Genomic DNA, 21,708 nt, shown 5'->3' on the forward strand with positions numbered 1-21,708 from the left:
GTCATGGGCACAGTTGAACACAACTGAATTCACCTCAGGAGGCTTCTGAATGGTGACCAGGTAGAGGCCAGCTTGGAAGTGATCATAATAGTGAAAAAGGATCTAGTGTTTTCCCAGTGTATATGACAAATATGTTCTTAAAAACCAGCGGAAACCTGATTGGATGAGAACTAACCAATCAGGAGGGATGGATGACAGAGGTATAAATACCACCAGACTAGACATGCCTAGGCATCACACCTGATGAAGGTGGCAGAGTTTGTCATCGAAACGTCGGTTAAAATCGATACCTGTGCCTGGCTGGAATCCCGAGAAATTTATTGATCATTATGGTGTTGGCACGGCAAGACTTGCACGATTTGCAAAGGTGGGCAAGAAGAAGGTGAACTAAAACTAGCAGGAGAAGGTCTATTTTAACAACTGAAGAGAGGTGTGGTCCTGCTAAACTGGGGTAAGAGATGGGTGGGTGGAAAATTAAATGTGGGTCTTCTGGTGGCATCTAGTCAGAACAATGAAGCGTACAGACAGCAATTGGTAGCTCACAGAAGAATTAAAAGTACATGGGGATAAATGGAACCAATAGCTACAAAGAAATAGTGGAAAATATTGGCAGTCAAGGTAAAAGTCGTTGGGTATATTTGAGATAGAGATTGATAGGACCTTGATTGGTAAGAGGATTATGGGTTAAGGGAGAAAGCTGGAGAATGGGGGTTAAAAATTCTGCCATGATTGAAAGGTGAAGCAAATTCAGTAGCTGAATTCGGCTCCTATATCTTATGGACTTATGGGAGAACACATGGATGTCACCTGGTTCCAATGGGATGCACCCTAGCTTTTTGTAGGAAGGTGGAAATTGCAGAGGTTATAATTCTCCTGGGGTACATGTGTGTTCATCTACATTGCAGCAATTCTAATGTTGAAGCTTTGTTCGGAAAACAAGGAGAAACTTGGAAGCCAAAACTCGCCTTTTTAATGTAGAGATTTAAGAAACAAAGAAGCAGCTGAAAATGAGCAGACATTTAGGTAAGAATGAGTCATCACCGCACAGCCTGCATGGGTTTGTTAAGTACAAAATTTTTTAATATAATTTGAGGGGCAGAGCTACGATGGCGATAAGCAGCAACTCCTTCAAGCTTACCTGCGGAAACAGCTTAAATTCCACCTTTGATGTCTCTCTTTTTCCTTTTCAGGGTGGATGGGCTTCTGTCGGGGAACCTGACCTACAGTTACTCTCAGACTTTGGTTCTTTGCGGCGGTGGGACCCACTCCCGTCACCTCGCGACTGGCTGCTTTTCGAAATCCCAAGGACACAGCCAAGAAGGCGAGTGTGCCTATGAGCTCGTCCCTTCTCTATCACCTGCCTATCCTCCCTCTCGCACTGTCTCCAAGCTTTCTCTATTTGTGAGCCAACTGCCTCTTCCTCCGTCTTTTCAGTTTGGTTCCCAACCCCCCAGCGATCCTAGTTTAAACTTCCTCCAATAGCCTTAGCAAACCTCCCCGCCAGGATATTGGTCCCCCTGGGATTCAAGTGCAACCCGTCCTTTCCTGCCCCAAACGAGGTCCCAATGATCCAGAGATCTGTATCCCTGCCCCCTGCTCCAATCCCTCAGCCACACATTTGTCCTCTACCTCACTCTATTCCTATACTGACTGTCTCATGGCATGGGCAGTAATCCTGAGATGACTACCTTTGTGGTCCTGCTTCTCAACTTCCTTCCTAACTCCCTGTAGTCTGCTCTCAGGACCTCCTCCCTTTTCCTGCCTATATGTACAACGACCTCTGGCTGTTCTCCTTCCCACTTCAGGGTATCATGGACGCGATCAGAAACACCCCAGACCCTGGCACCTGGGAGGCAAACTACCATCTGTGCTTCTTTCCTTCGTCCACAGAATCATCTGTCTGATCCCCTAACTATAGAGTCCCCTGTCACTGCTGCCATCCTCTCCCTGTTCCTACCCTTCTGAGCCACAGGGCCAGAATCTGTGCCAGCGGCACGGCCACTGTTGCTGCCCCCAGGTAGGCCGTCCCCTCCAACAGTACTCAAGCAGGAGTACCTATTGTTAAGGGGGACAGGCACAGGGTGCTCTCTAGCCTCTAACTCCCGCTCTTCGCTCTCCTGACTATTACCCACTTATCTGTCTCCCGAGGCCCCAGTGTGACTACCTGCCTACAGCTCTTATCTATCACCTCCTCACCTTCCCCGACCAGACAAAGGTCATCGAGCTGCATCTCCAGTTCCCTAACACGATCCCTAAAGAGCTGCAGCTCGATGCACCTGGCGCAGATGTGGCCTTCCGGGAGGCTGGGAGTCTTCTGGACTTCCCACATCTGACACCGAGCACAGAATACCGGCCTCAAACACATAGTTCCTATTCTACACAGGCAACCTACTTCACCTTGACCCGTTATCGCCGAAGCCCCGTTGAGCCAAAGCCTTCTACTCTGTTGCCCGCTCTATAAAGCTGTCTCCTTTCAAACTCTTCTCGCTGTTCTCACTGGCTGATGTCCACGCGCCTGCACAGTTGTGCTCCGATCAAACCGCTGAAGAAATGGCTTCATGTGACCCTGATCGGGGGGGGGGGGGAGGGGGGAACTGAGCAGGTGTTACCTGCAGGCTAACAGAAGGAAGGAGCACCTTTCAACTCTTTTGGTGGAGATGTATCTCCACCCACCAACCATGTGTTAGTTACGTCCCTAATTAACAGCAGGAGAAAGAAAACACCATCAACTTTGTGGGATCTTGGCCTCTAATAACACTGCAAATGTTTACCAAAGAATTCAGATAAAGTCACAGAAGGCTCCACATAATTGCAAGCTATTTCTTCCTCCTTAATGTGCAATGAGCTGATGAAGTCGAGGGTTTGAAATATTTGCCAAGGTGACACATTAGCATTCATTCTTTGTTCTCTTTGCTGTGGTGGATAAATAACAAGCAAAGAGATGATAATTTAATATTCGCAAACACTGACAGGAGCTATGCTCTCAGAACAAAATGCAAATGAGCTGTTGACTAATTGTAAACCACCCACTGGGGATGTACCATGAAGATCAATATGCTCAGCCACAATTCACATCTTTAAGGAGTGGTCCTCAGAAAGGCCATCGTTTAGGCCCCCACCACCCAGGGTATCGGCTGGTGGTGTAGTGGAATCAACTCTGGACTTTGGATCGAGTGGTCCTGGGTTCGAACCTTGTTGGCTCCCTTTAAAAATATTTTCTTCTGAAATATAATACCATAAATAATTAACATAATCAGAAATAAAGTGACTCCTCAGATGTAACAGTTAATTTTCAGTGGGATTTAAGTTGTTAGCAGTATGGCAGAAGTGGCATGTTACTGAAAAATACAATTTCACTGCTTTTGTCTCCCATACAAAGCTACTCCAGACCTTTGCACCTTTACAAGGCTTTCTCAGCCTGGAAGAATTTCTTACCCACTGAAATTCTTTCAGTTATTTAGCTGCCACATTGCAGGGGAGAAAAGGATACATGTGTTCCTAGAAAACAGTTCAAATCGTGATTCTCCATCATCTCCGTGCACTCAATGGCCACTTTATTAGGTACACCTGTATACCTACTCATTAAAGCAAATATCTAATTAGCCAATCATGTGCCAGCAACTCAATGCATAAAAGCATGGAGACACGGTCAAGAGTTTCAGTTATTGTTCAGACCAAACATCGGAATGAGGAAGAAATATGACTTTGACTGTGGAATGATTGTTGGTGCCAGATGGGGTTGTTTGAGTTTTTCAGAAACTGCCAATCCCCTGGGATATTCATGCACAACAGTCTCTAGGGTTTACAAAGAATGGTGCGAGGAACAAACAAAACATCCACTGAGCAGCAGTTTTGTGTGAAAAATACGTTGTTAGTGAGAGAGGTCAGAGGAGAATAGTCTGACTGGTTCAAGCTGACAGGAAGGTGACAGTAATTTAAATAACCACACATTACAACAGTGGTGTGCAGAAGAACACATCTGAATACACAACACATTAAACCCTGAAGTGGTTCGGCTATAGCAGCAGAGGGCCACAAGCATACTCTCAGTGGCCAATTAATTTTGTACACGAGGTATCTGATAAAGTGGCCCCTGAGTGTATATCTCTGTATTAATCCCATTGCCTTCTATCCCCACATTGTTGAAATGATTCTCCCTTGGGCACTGATCTACCACACTTTTGCAGACACTGATTGAATCATCACCACCCCTACAGGCAATGATACACCGTGACATGCCCTTCGAAGCCCCAGGGTAAACATCTCATTAGGAGACCTCAATCTTGCCAGCCGCAGAACAGTAGAACAGATTTTGGTGTAAATTAGAAAAAGCTGCAGCTGGCGGCCAAGCAAGCCCAGCCATTATCATGGTATAATTTTAACATAAGTTTTGTAATAAAACCTGTGAGCAACAATTACACATCATTCTTCTGGACACAATGCATTGAGTTCCACTTTTCAAAGGAGATTTACCCACTCAATAACATTTATTTAACATCCCTTAGTTCAGTTGCTTTTATTTCATCTCTTTTTCACAATAACTAATAAAGTCAGTTTAGCCTGCAAAAGCATGGTGAACTCTCTCGACACAGTCTTATTCAAAAAAAAAATGTGTGCTATTTCCTCCATTTCGCCACAGGTAATTTTAATGTTTTATTCAATGTGCTACTCAAGATGTCAAACTTTCTGACAGAGATAGTTTGAGCTTAAGTATACCTTGTATATCGCGCATGTGATCATATATTACTAGCTTGTAAAGCATGACATTGAGTCTCATCTTCCTTCACTGACTTCATTATTTTGTTCGGTGATAGTGTTTCACAGGCTGCTGTTGCCAGAAACCACAAGGGAATTGCATCAAGACATAAAATATATTGGAAGTAGTGTAGAATGTTTACTCATCCAGAGGAATCACATAGAACTATGTGGAAATATATTTGTAACCCTGAAGACTTTATGAATTCACAACCTTTGTATAATGAAATGTGACAAAATGGAACCTGTGTGATCCCAGAGTGCTCTGCTGGTTTGTTCAAGTGTTTAGCTTGCAAGCAGGGTGGGTTTTATATCAGGATGTATCATTATGGCAGTTAGTGTCTTGACAACAGAGAAAAAAAGGGCACAGTTGTCATGGGTGGAGAAGCCTCAAAAGAGAAATGAACTGATTAAAAGAACAGATGCACAAGTCCAGATAAGGAAGGAATGCCATTATGGGATGGAACGAACTCAAAGTCATGAAGTCGATGAATTACTGATCTCTGTAAAAGTCCAAAAATGGTTTGTTCTGAGCTTAAGATTGAAGCTACTTTCCAACGATTTAACATATAGAGGTAGGCCTTCCCTTGCAAGTAATAAATGCGCATATAATTTGATCCACTCTGAACTTGTTGCAGTTTGTTATTGTATATAAGAAGACCTAGTTAAACTGTACATGACAACCATAGCACAGAAATAGGCCCTTCAGCCCATCCAGTTCATGTTGTCCTGGTCTTCTGCCTAGTCCCATCTACCTACAGCTGGATCATGTCCCTCTGTTCCATTCTCTTCCATGTAACTATCCAAACTGCTTTTAATTTTTACAATTGAACTCACACCTAGCACTTCTGCTGGCACCACTCTCACAACATCCTTTCAGTGAACAAGATCTCCCTCAGGCTCTACTGCCCGTTATGCTGATGGTGTTTAGGGCAGCAATGGAGATCCTCCATCTCTGGTAGTGTTCAGGGCTTCCTTCATCAAGTCTGTAGCTTGGTTTTCACAACTGTTAGCCATGCAAGTCCTGGGTGGAGACTCAGGAATAGCATCGTACTCAGATGTAGAAGGATTCTTCACTGCTGCTTCCGTAACAATTTTGTTTTACCAGTCAGGGTAATTAAGTATCAGCTGAATCCCTGAACCTGGAGGATCAGTGGACCACTCTTAATCTGGCCTTTACATGAAACCCAAGGTAGACTGGGAGACCACTTCAACAACCACCAGAAAAAGCAGGATCTCCCGGTGGCCACCTATTCTAATTCGACTTCCCATTCCCATTCCAACGTCAGTTCATGGCCCCCTCTAATGCCGCGATGAGGCCACATCCAGGCTGGAAGAGCAACACCTTACATTCCGTCTGGGTAGCCTATAACATGAACATCCATTTCTTGAACTTCTGGTAATTGCTCCCCGCTACTCTATTTCCCATTCCTATTTCCCTCTCTCACTGTATCTCTTTACCTCCCCATCACCTCCCTCTGGTGCTTCTCCCTCTTCCCTTTCTTCCACAGCCTTCTGCCTTCTCCTATCAGATTCTCCTTCTCCAGCCCTTTATCTCTTTCACCAGTTCATTTCCTAGCTCTTTACTTCACCCATCCTCCTTTCACAGTTTCACCTCTCACCTTCTTCCTTGTTCTTTTCCATCTCTTCCCCCCACCTTCTTACTCTGACTTCGCATCTCCTTCATCCAGTCCTAATGAAGTGTCACGGCCCAAAACATTGTAGGTTTACTCTTTTTCATAGATGCTGCCTGGTCTGCTGAGTTCCTCTAGTATTTTGTATGTGTTATCTATATTTTAACCTGTTTGGCACATGTGACCATACCAAGAGCCAAAGCATAAAGCCCTGACTCCAGCCAACATAGCTCTCCAAGTCACTGAGGCATGCAAGCCCCCAAACCATGTCAAGGTTGTGGTCCTCCAGGAGGTCCCCCTCAGATTCCCTTTAAATCTTTCTCCTTTCCCCCTACAACCATGATCTCTAGCTCTAGTGTCACCCAGCCACAGTGGAAACAGCCTGCCTGCATTCATTCTGTCCATACTCCTCATAATTTTGTATACCCTTATCAAATCTCCTCTCTTTCTCCTATGCTCCAAGGAAAATGTTCTAACCTATTCAACCTTTCCCTATAACTCAGATCCTCAGCTCCCAGCAACATCCTTGTAATTTTTTTCTGCCTTCTTTCAAACTTATTGATATCTTCCCTGTAGGTAGGAGACCAGAACTGCACATAATATTCCAAATTCAGCTTTACCAACATCTTGTACAACTTCATCATAATGTATCAACACCTGTACTACATGTCTTGATTTATGAAGCCCAATATGTCAAAGGGATGGGGTCGGGGGTGGAGATACATTTCTACCAAAGGAAGTGCAAGGGTTTCCTTCCCTCCGCTAGCCTGCAAGGCGCAGCGCCTGCTTAACCCCGATTACATGAAGCCATGGAGGCAGGTGGTGGACTGTCGAAATGAGCAGCTGGTGCAGATGACAGGTCGTGGTTATGTGACCACTGACACCAGGCAGACAATCTCTGAAGAGTATTGATAGTGGCTGGGGTCACCCATTTTGTAAAGACACTGCTCAGAAGAAGGCAATGGCAAACTACTTCTGTAGGAAGATTTGCCAAGAACAATCATGGTCATGGAAAGACCATGATCGCCCACATCATATGATACGGCATATAAAGAATGAACCTGTGATGTCACTTATTCCCAGTTCCCTTTGCTCTTGCCCTACTATTCGCTGTGTAAGTACTTTGAGACACACAAGATTCTGAGTGGTATTGACAAAATAATGTGGAGAGAACATCTGGAATTAGAACGGGAACTGGAAATGGTTTATTGCTTTGACATGTAGTGAGCTACAGTGAAAATCTCATCTTGCATACTGTTCATACAGATCAACTCATTACATTGTGCACTAAGGTAGAACAAGCTAAAGTATTAACACAATGTAACACACTCTTAAAACAACGGGGTAAGAAGCTATCCTTAAGCCTGGTCTTATGTGCTATCAGGCTTTTGTACCTTCTGCCCATTCAGACAGAGGGGGAGAAGCGAGAATGTCCAGGGAGGTGGGGGTCTTTGATTTTGCTGCCTGGGTTACTGAGGCAGTGAGAAGTACAGAGTCCATGGTAGGGTGGGGTGCTGGATGGTGAAGTTCTCAGCTGTGTTCACAACTCTCTCTGCAGTTTACTGCCGTCAATGCAGAACAGTTGCCATACCAAGTCGCTTCCTCTTGAGGGAGGTTCTAGAACTAGGAGTCAAAATGAGTCTAAAAATGAATTAAAATGGAGAAGGTGAAAACTTTACTCTTGGTGCACATTGGAATTTGCTCCTCAATAGGTAATGGAAGCCGAGTCTTTGAAGACTTGGTATTGGTAATTGGCTTATCATTGCCTGTACATCATTGAGATACAAGGAAGAGCTTTTGTTTGTATGTCATCCAGACAGAATATTACATGCTGTATATAAATATATCAAAGTAGTATTAAAAAAACAATGTAGATTATAGTGCTGGAGCCATAGAAAAAGTGCAAAGCTGGAGGACAAACAAAGTGCCACCACAAAGAGGTGGATCGGGACACCATCTTTAGCTCTGCGACAATTTGCTCCAACGTGTGATGAACTGAGGCAGAGGCCGTGGGCCTGCTCCACGCTTTGTGTCTCTGGACTCAATTTCATTCTGAATGCTGTTGCTTGCTCTTATTGTTTGCACAATTTGTGTTTTTTCTCTCTCTCTGTGCATTGAGTGTTTGTTGGTCTTTTTTTTAATGGGTTCTTTTGGGTTTCTTGTTTTGTGGCTGCCTGTAAGGAGACAAATCTCAAGGTTGTATAACGTAAACATACTTTGATAATAAATGTACTTTGAACTTTAGCATGAGAGAGGACCGTTCAAGAGTCTGATAACATTGATATAGAAACTATTCTTGACCCTTTGGTAGGTGTCTCAAGCTCTTGTCCCTTCTGCCTGATGGGACAGGGGACGAGAGAATGACTGGAGTGGGAGGGGTAGATAGATACAATATGTAAAGGGATGGAAGTTTATCAAAGGTAGATAGAGTTGGGGAATCACAATGTAGAATGTAGAGTTGGGGGCCACAATCAGATCAGCCAAGTTCTTAGTAAATGTTGGGCAGACTCGATCAGATTCAGGTTTAATATCACCGGCATATGTTGTAAAATTTGTTGTTATGCGGCAGCAGTACATTGCAATACAATAATAAAACTGTGGATTATACTAATTCTCCTCCTCCTCCTTCCTAAAATGTGGTGACCAGAACTGAACACAGTACTCTTAAGTGTGGTCTAACTAAAGCTTTATAGCGCTGCACCATTACCTTGTGACTCCTGAACTCAATCCATTGATGCTGACATCCTTGGGTCTGCAGATTCTGGTGGTCCAAGTCAGAAACACTCTTACCCATTTTCATTCCGGTCCTAACTTGAAATCTGCTTTATTGCAGACTGTTTTGAACAAAATGAGGTACAATTGTGCTTGGGCCTAACTGGGTTGAGTCTTTTATCATAACTCGGGCGGTACTGTATTGTAGTAGTTAGCACAATGCTTTACAGTACTGGTGACCCGGGTTCAATTCCCACTGCTACCTGTAAGGAATATGTATGCTCTCCCCATGACTACGTGGGTTTCCTCCAGGTTCTCTGGTTTCCTTCCACAGTCCAAAGGCATACCAACTGATAGGTTAGTTGGTCATTGTAAATTGTCTTGTGATTAGGCTGGGATTAAATCAGGGAATTGCTGGGTGGTGTGACTCGAAGGGCCCAGTGGGCCTATCTTGTGCTGCATCTCAATAAATAACTCTCACGATCCCCTGTCACTGATGGCCCTGTAAGTGCTGCAGCAAACCAGAGAGGGACAAAATTAGCTTGAGCCATTCTAGCATGAGAGAGGGAAGGGACTATCCTCAGAGTTTGCAAGGCTTGATCTCCCTTTTGGGTTGGCGTTGAACATTGAGAGGCCTAGATAGTGTGGATGTGGAGAGGATGCTTCCTTGGACAGGACAGCACAGCCTCTGAATAAAAGGGCGTCCCTTTAGAACAGAGTTGAGGAGAATTTTCTTTAGTCACAGCGTGGCAAGTCTGTGCAACTCAATGCCACAAACAGCTGTAGAGGCATACCCAATGGCTGTGAAATCATTGGGTATGTTTAAAGCGGAGTTTGAAAACTTCTTGTTTAGTAAGGATATCAAAGGTTAAGACGAGAAGGCAGGAGAATGAGATTGAGAAGGGTAATAAATCAGCCATGATGGAACAGCAGAGCAGACTCTAAGGGCTGAATAGCCTAACTCTGTTCCTGTGCCACTTCGATGGGCTGAATGGCCGACTTCTGCTCCTTTGTCTTATGATCTTATCCTTTGTCTTATGGTCTTATGCCTTATAATGTTATGACATGAGTTCTCCAAAAGAGGAGTTTACTGAGATTATTAAGGACTCGTCAGGTCTCTGTGGGAAGTTCAATTATGTGGACGGAAGCCAAAAAGACATTACAGTGAAAGGATAAAATCTACTTTAGCTTATGAGCTGCCTCAGGATTAATGTTAACAGGAAGCAATGCTGTCAAAGAATGTTACACAATCACTTGTAGGATATTGGAATATCTGTTATGCTAATTGAACATCTTATACACTGACAGATGTCATTATGGATACTACATTTATTATTGCTATTATGTATGAGTGCGTTTATTACTAAAGCATGGAAAACCACTGCGTTCAGTTCTGCAGAAGATCATAAAGCCACATGTACCACTTAAATCTAATGCAAAACAAACTATTATGGGTTCCAGTTAATTGGGCCATCGGGGCAGCAGTTTATTTGACAAAGAACGAAAAAACAAAATCACTAAAATAGCTGGGATTCCCTTCATTTATTTGGGACACTATGCCTCTTAATTGGGACAGGGGACTGTTGCCGAACAGATATCAGTTGCGTGCACGCCACGTGGCTGTTAGACACTACACCATGTTTAGAGCGATTAGTTTTAAGTTGCGCTAGTTGCCTGTGTTTGTGTTCAAAATGCAGTGATTTTTGTCACTGTTAGTTGGTGAGAAATGAACAGTACGACAATTCAGAAATGTTTTGCTTGGCTTCAAGCATTTAGGCTTGGAGATGTCAGGAGCGGCTGTCAGACATTACAGAGCGAACAGTTTTTAAATAGCGTTAGTTGCGTGTGCTTGCTTTACGTTATCCACTTGGGCCAATGGATGCTGATTCAAAAAGCAGCGATTTTTGATAAATCTTGTTTTTTTTTTATTTTGATGTTATGCAGGAAGGAAATGAAGGAAGTCCATTATCCGCACAAGGTGTCTGTGCTAATTTTGTTCATTTACAGTCAATCAAAAGAACACAGCAGATGAATTCCTCTGTTAATAACTATTAGGAACTAATACATAGTTTTACAGTACTGTGGAAGTATTGATAGTGTTCTAATTTGATCTGTATTTCAGTTAAATCCATAATTTGTTACTCAGTTAAAGGGTAGTTTGCCTTTGTTATGCCTTTTATCTATTCCCATGACACTTTGGCTAATTGGGGCAGTTGCTTAATTGGCCCAAAATGTGTCCCAATTAACCAGAACCCACTGTAGATAATACACAATCTGTTCAAAGACTCCAAGTACATTAATTAATCAAAGTATGTGTACAGTATTCAACCCTGAGATTCATCTTCCCACAGACAGCCAAGGAACAAAGAAACATCATGGGACCCATTCAAAGCAAAACATCCAACACCCAATGTGCAGAAAAAAAGAAAAAAATTGTGCAAATGGTAAAAAACGCGAAGTATTTTAAAAAAATCAAACCTCAAAGTCATTGAAACAGTCTATGAATATCCAGTTTAGCTCAGTTCAGTTTAATTTAGTGCTGTGTCGTTCATTAACTGCATGCTGCAGAGCCTGTCTGCCCCAATACAAATTGCACAAAATTGCAATTTAAAAAGAAGTAACCAGATACACATCATAACATGATCTACAGAGTCCAATCTATAAGCAGTATCGATTAAACCTTGCCCAAGACCCAAGACTCTGGCAGCATTGAGCTAGAAAGAGAGAGAGACCGGTCAAACAGAGGCAGATGGCTGCATTCAGTTGTCTTTGAGAAGAGCTTAACTGGCTCATAGTTCAGAGGTAGGGAAGCCAAGTGAATAAATGACTGTGAAACAAAGCAAGCTTTAAATAGCTGAACACAAAACTAGTGCCAGCTGGGATGAAAGTAATTGAAATTACTGGTTCTATGACATACTGTCAGTGGCCACTCCATTAGGTACAACTGTACACCTGCTCGTTAATGCAAATATCAAATCAGCCAATCATTTGGCAGCAACTCAATGCATAGAAAGCATGCAGACATGGTCAAGAGGTTCAGTTGTTGTTGGAGGAGGGGGGTTTTGGGGTCAATGTTCTTGTTGCGCTTCTGTTATTTTTTTGTGCGGGGAGGGAGATTTGCGGACCAATGTTCTTGTTGCGTTCTGTGCAGGAGGAGGGGGTTTGGGGGGGTGGTTGATGATCGTGTTGCTGTTCTTTTTTTTGTGCAGGAGGGATGGGGTTTGCTGTTTCTGTTTGCACTGACCTGCATAGTTTTCATTGTCTTGTGGCTATCTGGAGAAGAAGAATCTCAGAGTTGTACACCATATACATACCTTCATAATAAAATGAACCTTAGAACCTTTAGGTTTCAATGAGGTCCCCCCCCGCCCACCATTCTTCTAAACTCTAATGAGTACAGGCTCAGATTTAGCCAGTCCTGATCCAGGATCTTGGCCTGAGACATTGACTGTTTACTCTTTTCTATAGGTGCTGCCTGACCTGCTGAGTTCTTCCTGCACTTTGTGTGGGTTGCTTTGGATTTCCAGCATCTGCAGAATTTCTCATGGTCCAGATCTATATTGATTTCCTGAGTATTACTTATTCAGTGAAGAGAGTGATGCATTAGCCCGCAGTAAAATCAGCTGAATGACTTCATTACCTTGTCATCCTGTCTGCCCTTTCCATCTTTGCTAATAACCAAGCAGTATGACTGTAGGATCATTCTTTAGTTTCAAGAGAACTGATTATGAACAAATGCACAATGCACACTCTTTAGGGCAAGTAATCTACTCAACGTCACATCCATCAAGGCAGGTTATCAAATACCAGTGCACTTACCACTGGGAGTGAAAGGGCAGGAGGATCCCCAAAGGCTGAATGCCATCAGTTATACAAAATAGCTACATTGCATAGAAACTATCTTTCAGCTATGCACTGCTACTTCAGCCTGCAGAACACTTCGTTTAGCCAAAGAGTCTGCCCAAAAAAAAACTTCTTAAGACCTTGGATTTTGGTCAGGTATCTTAACAGCCCTGAACTGAACTCTGCTTCCATTGTCAAATTCCCCACATTCTTCAGGACAGAGACTGGAAAGATTTCTCATGTCTTTGAATGTGAGAAATACAGAGCCAGAAACTGTTTGGCACATCATAAAGGACGACAAACTAATCTTCATTAGAGCTTTTTATTGTCTTAGAACACACCAAAGTGTTACGGCCAGATAAGCACGAATATAGAGTAATGTTTAACAGCAAGCAAGATGGCAATTTTCTTTGCGTATTGTTGAACAAGACAAGACATTAACTGTATCTGGGACAGAAGGGAAAACTTTCTAGCTTTCATTGATATAGAGCAGGGGTTCCCAACCTTTCTTATGCCATGGATCAATACCATAAAGCGGGGCGGGGGGGGGGGGGGTCTGTGGGCCCCAGGTTGGGAACCCCTGATATAGAGCCAAGATATTTTGCAAATTGACCTGAGTGAGCAATGTTTGGATTGACATCTCATTCCGAAGACAAAGGATCCAACAGCAGAGCGCTGCTTCGTTGTCGCAATGAAGATGTTCCTGCTCAAGTCCTGTGAGCCTTCTGAGTCATCAGCAAGAGTGGTGACCATCATGCCACTGATGACAAGTGTGTTCTAATACAGCAAGCTTACAATCCTACACTCTGTATAAAAAATTGCTCTTCCTAAGTTTCATATTCTGGGATACACAAACTGTTAATCCCATATTAAAGGGGAACAAGTGTCTCATTGGTATTAATTTATTGAGATTCAGCATGGAATAGGCCCTTCCAGCTTTTGAGCCATGGTGCCCAGCAATCCCCCGACTTAACCCTAGCTTAATCATAGGACAATTTACAATGACCAATGAACCCACTAACCCATGTGTCTTTGGAAGGTGGGAGGACACCCACACAGTCATGCGGACAACGTACAAGCTCCTTACAGGCAGTGCCGGGAACTGAACCCAGGTTGCCTGTACTGAAAAGCCCTGTGCTAACCACTACCCTACCATGCCGCCTCATGTTATTGTAAAACAAGAGCCCATAAAACAACCTTGCAACGCTAAGGTGGCACGGCAGCATAGTGGTTAGCACAATGCGGTGCAATACAGACGATCTGGGTTCAATTCTTCCCGCTGTCTGTAAGGAGATTCCATGTTCCCCCCGCGACCGTGTGGGTTGCTGGGGGGTGCAGAGAAGGGCCTATTCTGTGCTGTATCTCAATAAATAAATACCCAGGAACTTGGATGATGCTTGTTCAGTTAATCACACACAAACTGGGATTCCATCAAGTTTGATTTGCTGGTTGAATTTGTTGTAAGGAAGGCAAATGCAATGTTCGCATTCATTTCCAGAGGACAGGACTAGAATATAAATATAAAAGCAAGAATGACATGTTGAGGCTTTATGAGGCACTGGTCAGACCACATTTGGAGTATTGTGAGCAGTTTAGAGCCCCACATCTATAAAACAATGCAATAGAGAGAGTCCACAGGAGGTTAATGAGATTGATCCTAGGAATTAAAAGGTTAACTTATAAGGAGCTCTTAGCCTGTATTCACTGTAGAATGAAGCAGGATCTCATTGAAACCTGCCAAATATTAAAAAGGTCCAGATAGAGTGGACGTACAGAATATGCTTCCGATAGTGGGAGAGTTCAAGGACTAGAGGGCACAGCTCAGAATAGAAGAACATGCCTTTAGAGCAGAGGTGAGGAGGAATTTCTTTAGCCAGAGCATGGTCAGTCTGTGGAATTCGATGCCACACACACAGCTGTGGAGGCCAAGTCACTGCTTGTATTTAAGGCGCAGGTTGACAGGTTCTTGATTTGTAAGGGCATCACAGGTTTTGTGGAGAAGGCAGGAGAATGGGTTGACAGGGAAAATAAATCAGCCACGACCAAATGGTGGAGCAGACTTGATAGGCTGAATGGCCTAATACTGCTCCTGTGTCTTCAGTGGAGGACGTACAATTTAGATATTGTGCATCCTGCACTGAACTACACGTCGGTGGCCTATCTGACACATCTGTGCACTGCTGCATGACTGATGTTGATAATTTCCTCACTGAAAGAAAGTGGTGAGCCTGAGAATTGAAAATGCAATAATCAAAGCCACTGGCAATGTGGAGATGAATGTTTGTTCAGGTATGTGCATAAGATGCAACTCCAGTGTGCAGATCAAAGTTCAAAGTACAAAGTACATTCATTACTCAGGTATGTGTACTATATATAGCCTTGAGATTCATCTCCTTACAGGCAGCCACAAAACAAAGAAACCCTATAGAACCTATTAAAAAAAAGACAGTCAATACCCAAAAAAATCATGCAAGTATTTAAAGTAGCGGTCCCGAACCACCGGGCCGCAAAGCATGTGCTACCGGGCCGCGAGGAAACTATATGATTTGGCAATATGAGTCAGCTGCACCCTTCCTCATTCTCTGTCACGCCCACTGTTGAGCTTGAACGCACGTGAGGTCATTACGCACGCATCATCCATGTCAGCGCGGGAAGAAGATCAACTCCTCGAGCTTGCAAATGATGGCGGGCTGAAAAGTATGTTTGACATAACATCCCTGCCGGCATTCTGGATCAAAGTCAAGGTTAAATATCCAGAGATAGCCACGAAAGCACTGAAAACGTTGCTTCCATTTCCAACATATCTCTGCGATGAATGCAACGAAAACTAAATTGCGGAATAGACTGGACATAAGGAACCCCCTTCGAGTATCGCTGTCTCCCATCACCCCTCGATAGGACCGTCTCATTGCAGGGAAACAAGCCCAGGGCTCCCACTGATTCAGCGATATTGGTGTGTTGCAATGATTTTATATGTTCATATGGGGAAAATATGTGCTGTGTGTTTAATATCCAAACATTACTTAAAATGTAATGATGCTGTTGACTTATAAGTGACCTATAATTGACTTATACAACAGGAATTCTGCAGATGCTGGAAATTCAAGCAACACACATCAAAGTTGCTGGTGAACGCAGCAGGCCAGGCAGCATCTGTAGGAAGAGGTGCAATCGACGTTTCAGGCCGAGACCCTTCGTCAGGACCTGAAACGTCGACTGCACCTCTTCCTACAGATGCTGCCTGGACTGCTGCGTTCACCAGCAACTTTGATGTGTGTTGCTATAATTGACTTATCACTATATTCATGTGAGGAAAATATGCGCTGTGTGTTTAATATTAAATTCGTTAGATAAACCCTTTTAGAAACGAAATTGAGTGTATTAGCCACTTATAAATGACATAGTTGACTTATCACTTATATTCCAGTCATGATTAACACACACACCCCCCGAACAGAATCACCAAAAGCGATTTGTACAAAAAAATCGGCACGTACACGCATGTGCAAGTCACGAATGCGCACACAGGTGCCTGCGCAAGGCTTCATGGTCATGGTAGTCTTTCTCGGGGTAAACACTACGTAATCGACTGCTACTCATGTCCGTTGGCAACCCTACCCCCCCCCCCCACCCGGGATTGGCCGATCCGCAAGAATATTATCAACAATAAACCGGCCCACAGTGCAAAAAAGGTTGGGGACCTCTGATTTAAAAAGTAAACAAATAACACACAGAACTAAAGTTCACGAAAGTGAGTCCACAGCCATGAAGCCAGTTCATCACTGCGGCTGGTCCAGGAGCCCGGTAGTTGCAGGCCACAGCCTCAGATCAGCGCGGAGACGAGTAAACCTCGTGGAGCAGCGTGCTGAACACCAGCCCAACCCTTGCCTCAGGCCCCAACACGCGGACTTTTCAATCTGGCCCGGCATTTAAAAGGGTCAATCATTGGCTTGTTCCTCACTCTTGTATCCAGGCCCTGCCGCTTGAATTCGGCCCCAAGCCTGCTTCGGTATATGGCCAAACATAGGCCCGTTCCTCTCTCTTGGGCTTGGACCCTGCTGCCCGCACCCAGCCTTTTCAATTATTGGAATAATTTGGAAGTATTATTTCTATATTATGCATGAATATATGATAAGCTCACAGAGAGGACAAGGAGTATCTTGGACGGACCTACATGGGTGACGGCCTAGCAGATCATGAGGCGTGAACCAGGGCAGAGCCTCAGGGCTGCTAACCCAGGAACGTACAGCTAGCTGAGAAGGAGAACAGACTGTGCAGGGGAATGCGGTAGCAGCGGGCGGAGATTAGTCCAGAAGCAGACAGATGATCCGGACTGGATCTGTCAAAAGGGGTGCAGGCGTGGCAGGGTGGAGTGCAAGCAGGACTGAAAGGGAAGGGGAAGAGGACCGACAGGGATGCGGATCTTGTAGGGTGAACTAGTGGCTAGAATATACGGGGATAAAGGGCCACTATGGCAGGATAGAGCAACAGGCTAAGAAGGCAGAGCGAACCTTGTGTGGGGAAGCAAATAGCAGGGATTAGCACCGAGGCAGGAGGATCATCCGGACTGGATAATGACCGACTGGGTCTGGGTGGAACTCAGGCAGAATTGAAAGGGAGAAGGCAACATTTAGCTCAAGTGGACTTGAGTTCCAGTTTGCCCTCTCACTATATTTCATTAGGAGATATAGCCGCTGCTGTGCCTTCCTTGTAACTGCATTGATTTGTGGGGCCCAGGATAGATCCTCAGAGCTGTTGACACCCAGGAACTTGAAATTGCTCACCCTTTCCACTTCTGATCCCTCAACGAGGACTGGTGTGTGTTCCCAACCACTCTATCTCACTCATGGCTGGTTGAATGGTTTTGAAAAATAACTTTACACTCAACATCAGTAAGAACTAAGAACTTACTGAATTAAATTTGAATTGACTTTATTCCTTACAACCTTCACATACACGAGGAGTAAAAATCTTTACGTTACGTCTCCATCTAAATGTGCAATGTGCAATCATAGTAATTTATAATAATTTATAATAGATAGAACAGTCAATGTAATATAGAGTTCATCAGTCTGATGGCCTAGTGGAAGAAGCTTGTCCCGGAGCCTGTTGGTCCTGGCTTTTATGTTGTGGTACCACTTCCCAGATAGTAGCAGCTGGAATAGTTTGTGGTTGGGATGGCTTGGGTCCCCAATGATCCTACGGGTCCTTTTTACACACCTGTCCTTGTAATTGTCCTGAATCATGGGAAGCTCACAAGTACAGATGCTCTGGGCTGTCCGCACCACTCTCTGTAGAGTCCTGCAGTTAAGGGAGGAACAGTTCCCATACCAGGCAGTGATGCAGCCAGTCAGGATGCTCTCAGTTGTGCCCCTGTAGAAAGTTCTTAGGATTTGGGGGCCCATATCAAACTTCCTCAACCACCTGAGGTGAAAGATGCGCTGTTGTGAGGGCCTCGGTGAAGCTGTTTACCCTCTCAACCCCACATACATTGATGTCAACAGCGGCTAGCCCGTCTCCATTCCTCCTGTAATCCACAACCAGCTCCCTTGTTTTTGTGACATTGAGAGAGAGGTTGTTTTCTTGACACCACTGTGTCAGAGAGATGACTTCTTCCCTGTAGGCCACCTCGTTGTTGTTTGAGATTAGGCCAATCAATGTAGTGTCACCGGCAAATTTAATTAGCAGATTGGAGCGGTGGGTGGTGACACAGTCATGGGTAGACAGGGAGTAAAGGACGGGACTCAGTACGCAGCTCCGAGGGGCTCCTGTACTGAGAGTCAGAGGGTGGACTTGAGGAGGGGGATGTCGAGGGAGTACACACCAATCCTCATTAAGGGGTCAGCTGTGGAAAGGGTGAGCAATTTCAAGTTTGTGGGCATCAACATCTCAGAAGATCCAACATATTAACGCAATCATGAGGAAGGCATACCAGTGGCTATAGTTCATTAGGAGTTTGTAGAGATTCAAAGTCTCGAGAAATTTCAACAGGTATACTGTGGAGAGCATCAGCATCTGGTATGGAGGCTCCAACGCAAAGGATTACAAGAGGCTATAGACTCAGTCAGCTCCATCACAGGCACAGCCCTCCACAATCATCAATGATGTCTTCAAAAGGTGATTCCTCAAGAAGGTGGCACCTATCGTTTAGGACCGTCACATCCAGGTTGTGCTCTCCTCTCAATGCTGCCATCAGGGAGGAGCGCACAGGAGCCTAACGATGCACACTCCATATTTCAGGAACAGCTTCTTCCCTTTTGCCATTCAGAGTATTGTGGTGCCCCAGGGGGAGGGTATGGTCAACAGCCTGCCCCAGTATTCCTAATGACCAGTGCTACTTATTGTTCTTGCGGTAAAATGCTTCTGTGGAATTATGGTGGGATGTTCAAGTTCATTTAGTGTTACATTTTAGCATGTGTTTGTGGGTCTCCCTGACTGTAACCGGGGTGTGTGATAGTTACCTCCCCCCTCTGTACGAGACTGAATGGATTCACTCCCCGGGTCATAGCACCTGGTCCGTTTTTGTGTATCGCAATAAAAACAGCTGTTGAGCTAACCATGCTTTTCTCCTCTGTCATCATGGACCAAATGCTCACCACAATATGTTAGAGAGACCTGCCCCTCTCTAACATCCTGTGATTCCAGACAATTTGTAAAGTAATTTACAATGTGTGTGTAATGTGTGTGTGTGTGTGTGTGTGTGTGTGTGTGTGTGTGTGTGTGTGTGTGTGTGTGTGTGTGTGAACACTATTCACAAACAAGAGAAAATCTGCAGAGGCTGGAAATCCAACCAACACACACAAAATGTGTGGAACTAGAGGAACTCAGCGGGGCAGGCAGCATCTATGGAAAGGAGTACAATCAACCTTTCGGGTCGAGAGCCTTCACTATTCCAGTTTTGCTCTATTTATGTCTTTTATTCTTTATTGTAACTTATAGGAGATTTTTATATCTTGCACTGTACTGATTAACAAAACAACAAATTTCACAAAGCACATCAGTGATAATAAACCTGAATCTGATTCTGATTTAATTTGCAGTAGGCTATCTATATTTCGAATCGAACATTGTTCAAAAACTCAAATTCACCCTTGTACCTCTTTTAAAATCCTAATCTTTGCCTGTACTCATCATACAAAAGATTAAAAAATAGTCCTTGGGCTTTTTTAAGTCAGAAACCTTAAGTAGGTCTGAGAAAATCCGTTCATAGAATTAGAATGAAGCCCTTGGACCATGACGTCCTAGATCCAAGCTACCTTTAGGACATAGTACAGCACATTACAGGCCCTTCGGCCCACAATGTTGTGCCGACCCTTAAACCCTGCCTCCCATATAACCCCCTACCTTAAATTCCTCCATCTTCCTGTCTAGTAGTCTCTTAAACTTCACTAGTGTATCTGCCTCCACCACTGACTCAGGCAGTGCATTCCACGCACCAACCACTCTCTGAGTAAAAAACCTTCCTCTAATATCCCCCTTGAACTTCCCACCTCTTACCTTAAAGCCATGTCCTCTTGTACTGAGCAGTGGTGCCCTGGGGAAGAGGCGCTGGCTATCCACTCTATCTATTCCTCTATCTTGTACACCTCTATCATGTCTCCTCTCATCCTCCTTCTCTCCAAGAGTAAAGCCCTAGCTCCCTTAATCTCTGATCATAATGCATACTCTCTAAACCAGGCAGCATCCTGGTAAATCTCCTCTGTACCCTTTCCAATGCTTCCACATCCTTCCTACAGTGAGGCGACCAGAACTGGGCACGGTACTCCAAGTGTGGCCTAACCAGAGTTTTATAGAGCTGCATCATTACATCGCAACTCTTAAACTCTATCCCTCGACTTATGAAAGCTAACACCCCATAAGCTTTCTTAACTACCCTATCTACCTGTGAGGCAACTTTCCGGGATCTGTGGACATGTACCCCCAGATCCCTCTGCTCCTCCACACTGCCAAGTATCCTGCCATTTACCTTGTGCTCTGCCTTGGAGTTTGTCCTTCCAAAGTGTACCACCTCACACTTCTCCAGGTTGAACTCCATCTGCCACTTCTCAGCCCACTTCTGCATCCTATCAATGTCTCTCTGCAATCTTCGACAATCCTTTACACTATCTACAACACCATCAACCTTTGTCTCGTCTGCAAACTTGCCAACCCATCCTTCTACCCCCACATCCAGGTCGTTAATAAAAATCATGAAAAGTAGAGGTCCCAGAACAGATCCTTGTGGGACACCACTGGTCACAACCCTCCAATCTGAATGTACTCCCTCCACCACCACCCTCTGCCTTCTGCAGGCAAGCCAATTCTGAATACCTTTGAAATGTCCCAGCAAACAGTTTAAATAACATTACACTCATCCAAGATACAATCCACAAACAGGCTTTGCACAGAGATAGCATCCTACTCCGTAACCCTGATACTGCTTTCAGGTTGCTGATTAATCACAATGAAAACACTTGCCATCAATTACTGCTGTACTCCCTCAGGATGGCCACACGAGATGAGGAATGCTACCTTCAAAAATGCACAGTTTTCAAAGCCCAGACAGAAAGTGGTATCACTCCAAGCAGATTACAAGTGACTCCTCCTTTATAAACACAGCTTTTCTTAACTATTTATTGATTAGCCCATGCTCAGCATCAGTGCACCCGTAGATCAAAAGTCCACATTTCACGAAATTTGCTCCTGGCTTTTCAAGCTAGACTGACAAAGCAATGAATCTGAAATGAAATCAAAGCCCTGCTTTGAACATCCAGACTTTTACCTT

The 21,708-nt window shown here is 44.2% G+C and overlaps 1 protein-coding gene across 5 annotated transcripts in view; it reads right to left on the minus strand.

Moving 5' to 3' along the window:
* LOC140201875 (tetraspanin-15-like) overlaps positions 1 to 21,708 on the minus strand; it is a 274,040-nt gene that overhangs the window by 20,611 nt on the left and 231,721 nt on the right. The window contains exon 9 of one of the 5 annotated variants that reach the window (XM_072266629.1): positions 2,651 to 3,221. The exons of the other annotated variants lie outside the window; for them this stretch is intronic. Coding sequence (XP_072122730.1) covers positions 3,108 to 3,221 — 114 coding nt within the window. The 3' untranslated portion in view covers positions 2,651 to 3,107. Of the gene's footprint in view, positions 1 to 2,650; positions 3,222 to 21,708 lie in introns of those variants that run through there. 5 annotated transcript variants of the gene reach the window in all.

This window comes from Mobula birostris, chromosome 8 (genome assembly GCF_030028105.1).
Source record: "Mobula birostris isolate sMobBir1 chromosome 8, sMobBir1.hap1, whole genome shotgun sequence".
Lineage (NCBI taxonomy): Eukaryota > Metazoa > Chordata > Chondrichthyes > Myliobatiformes > Myliobatidae > Mobula > Mobula birostris.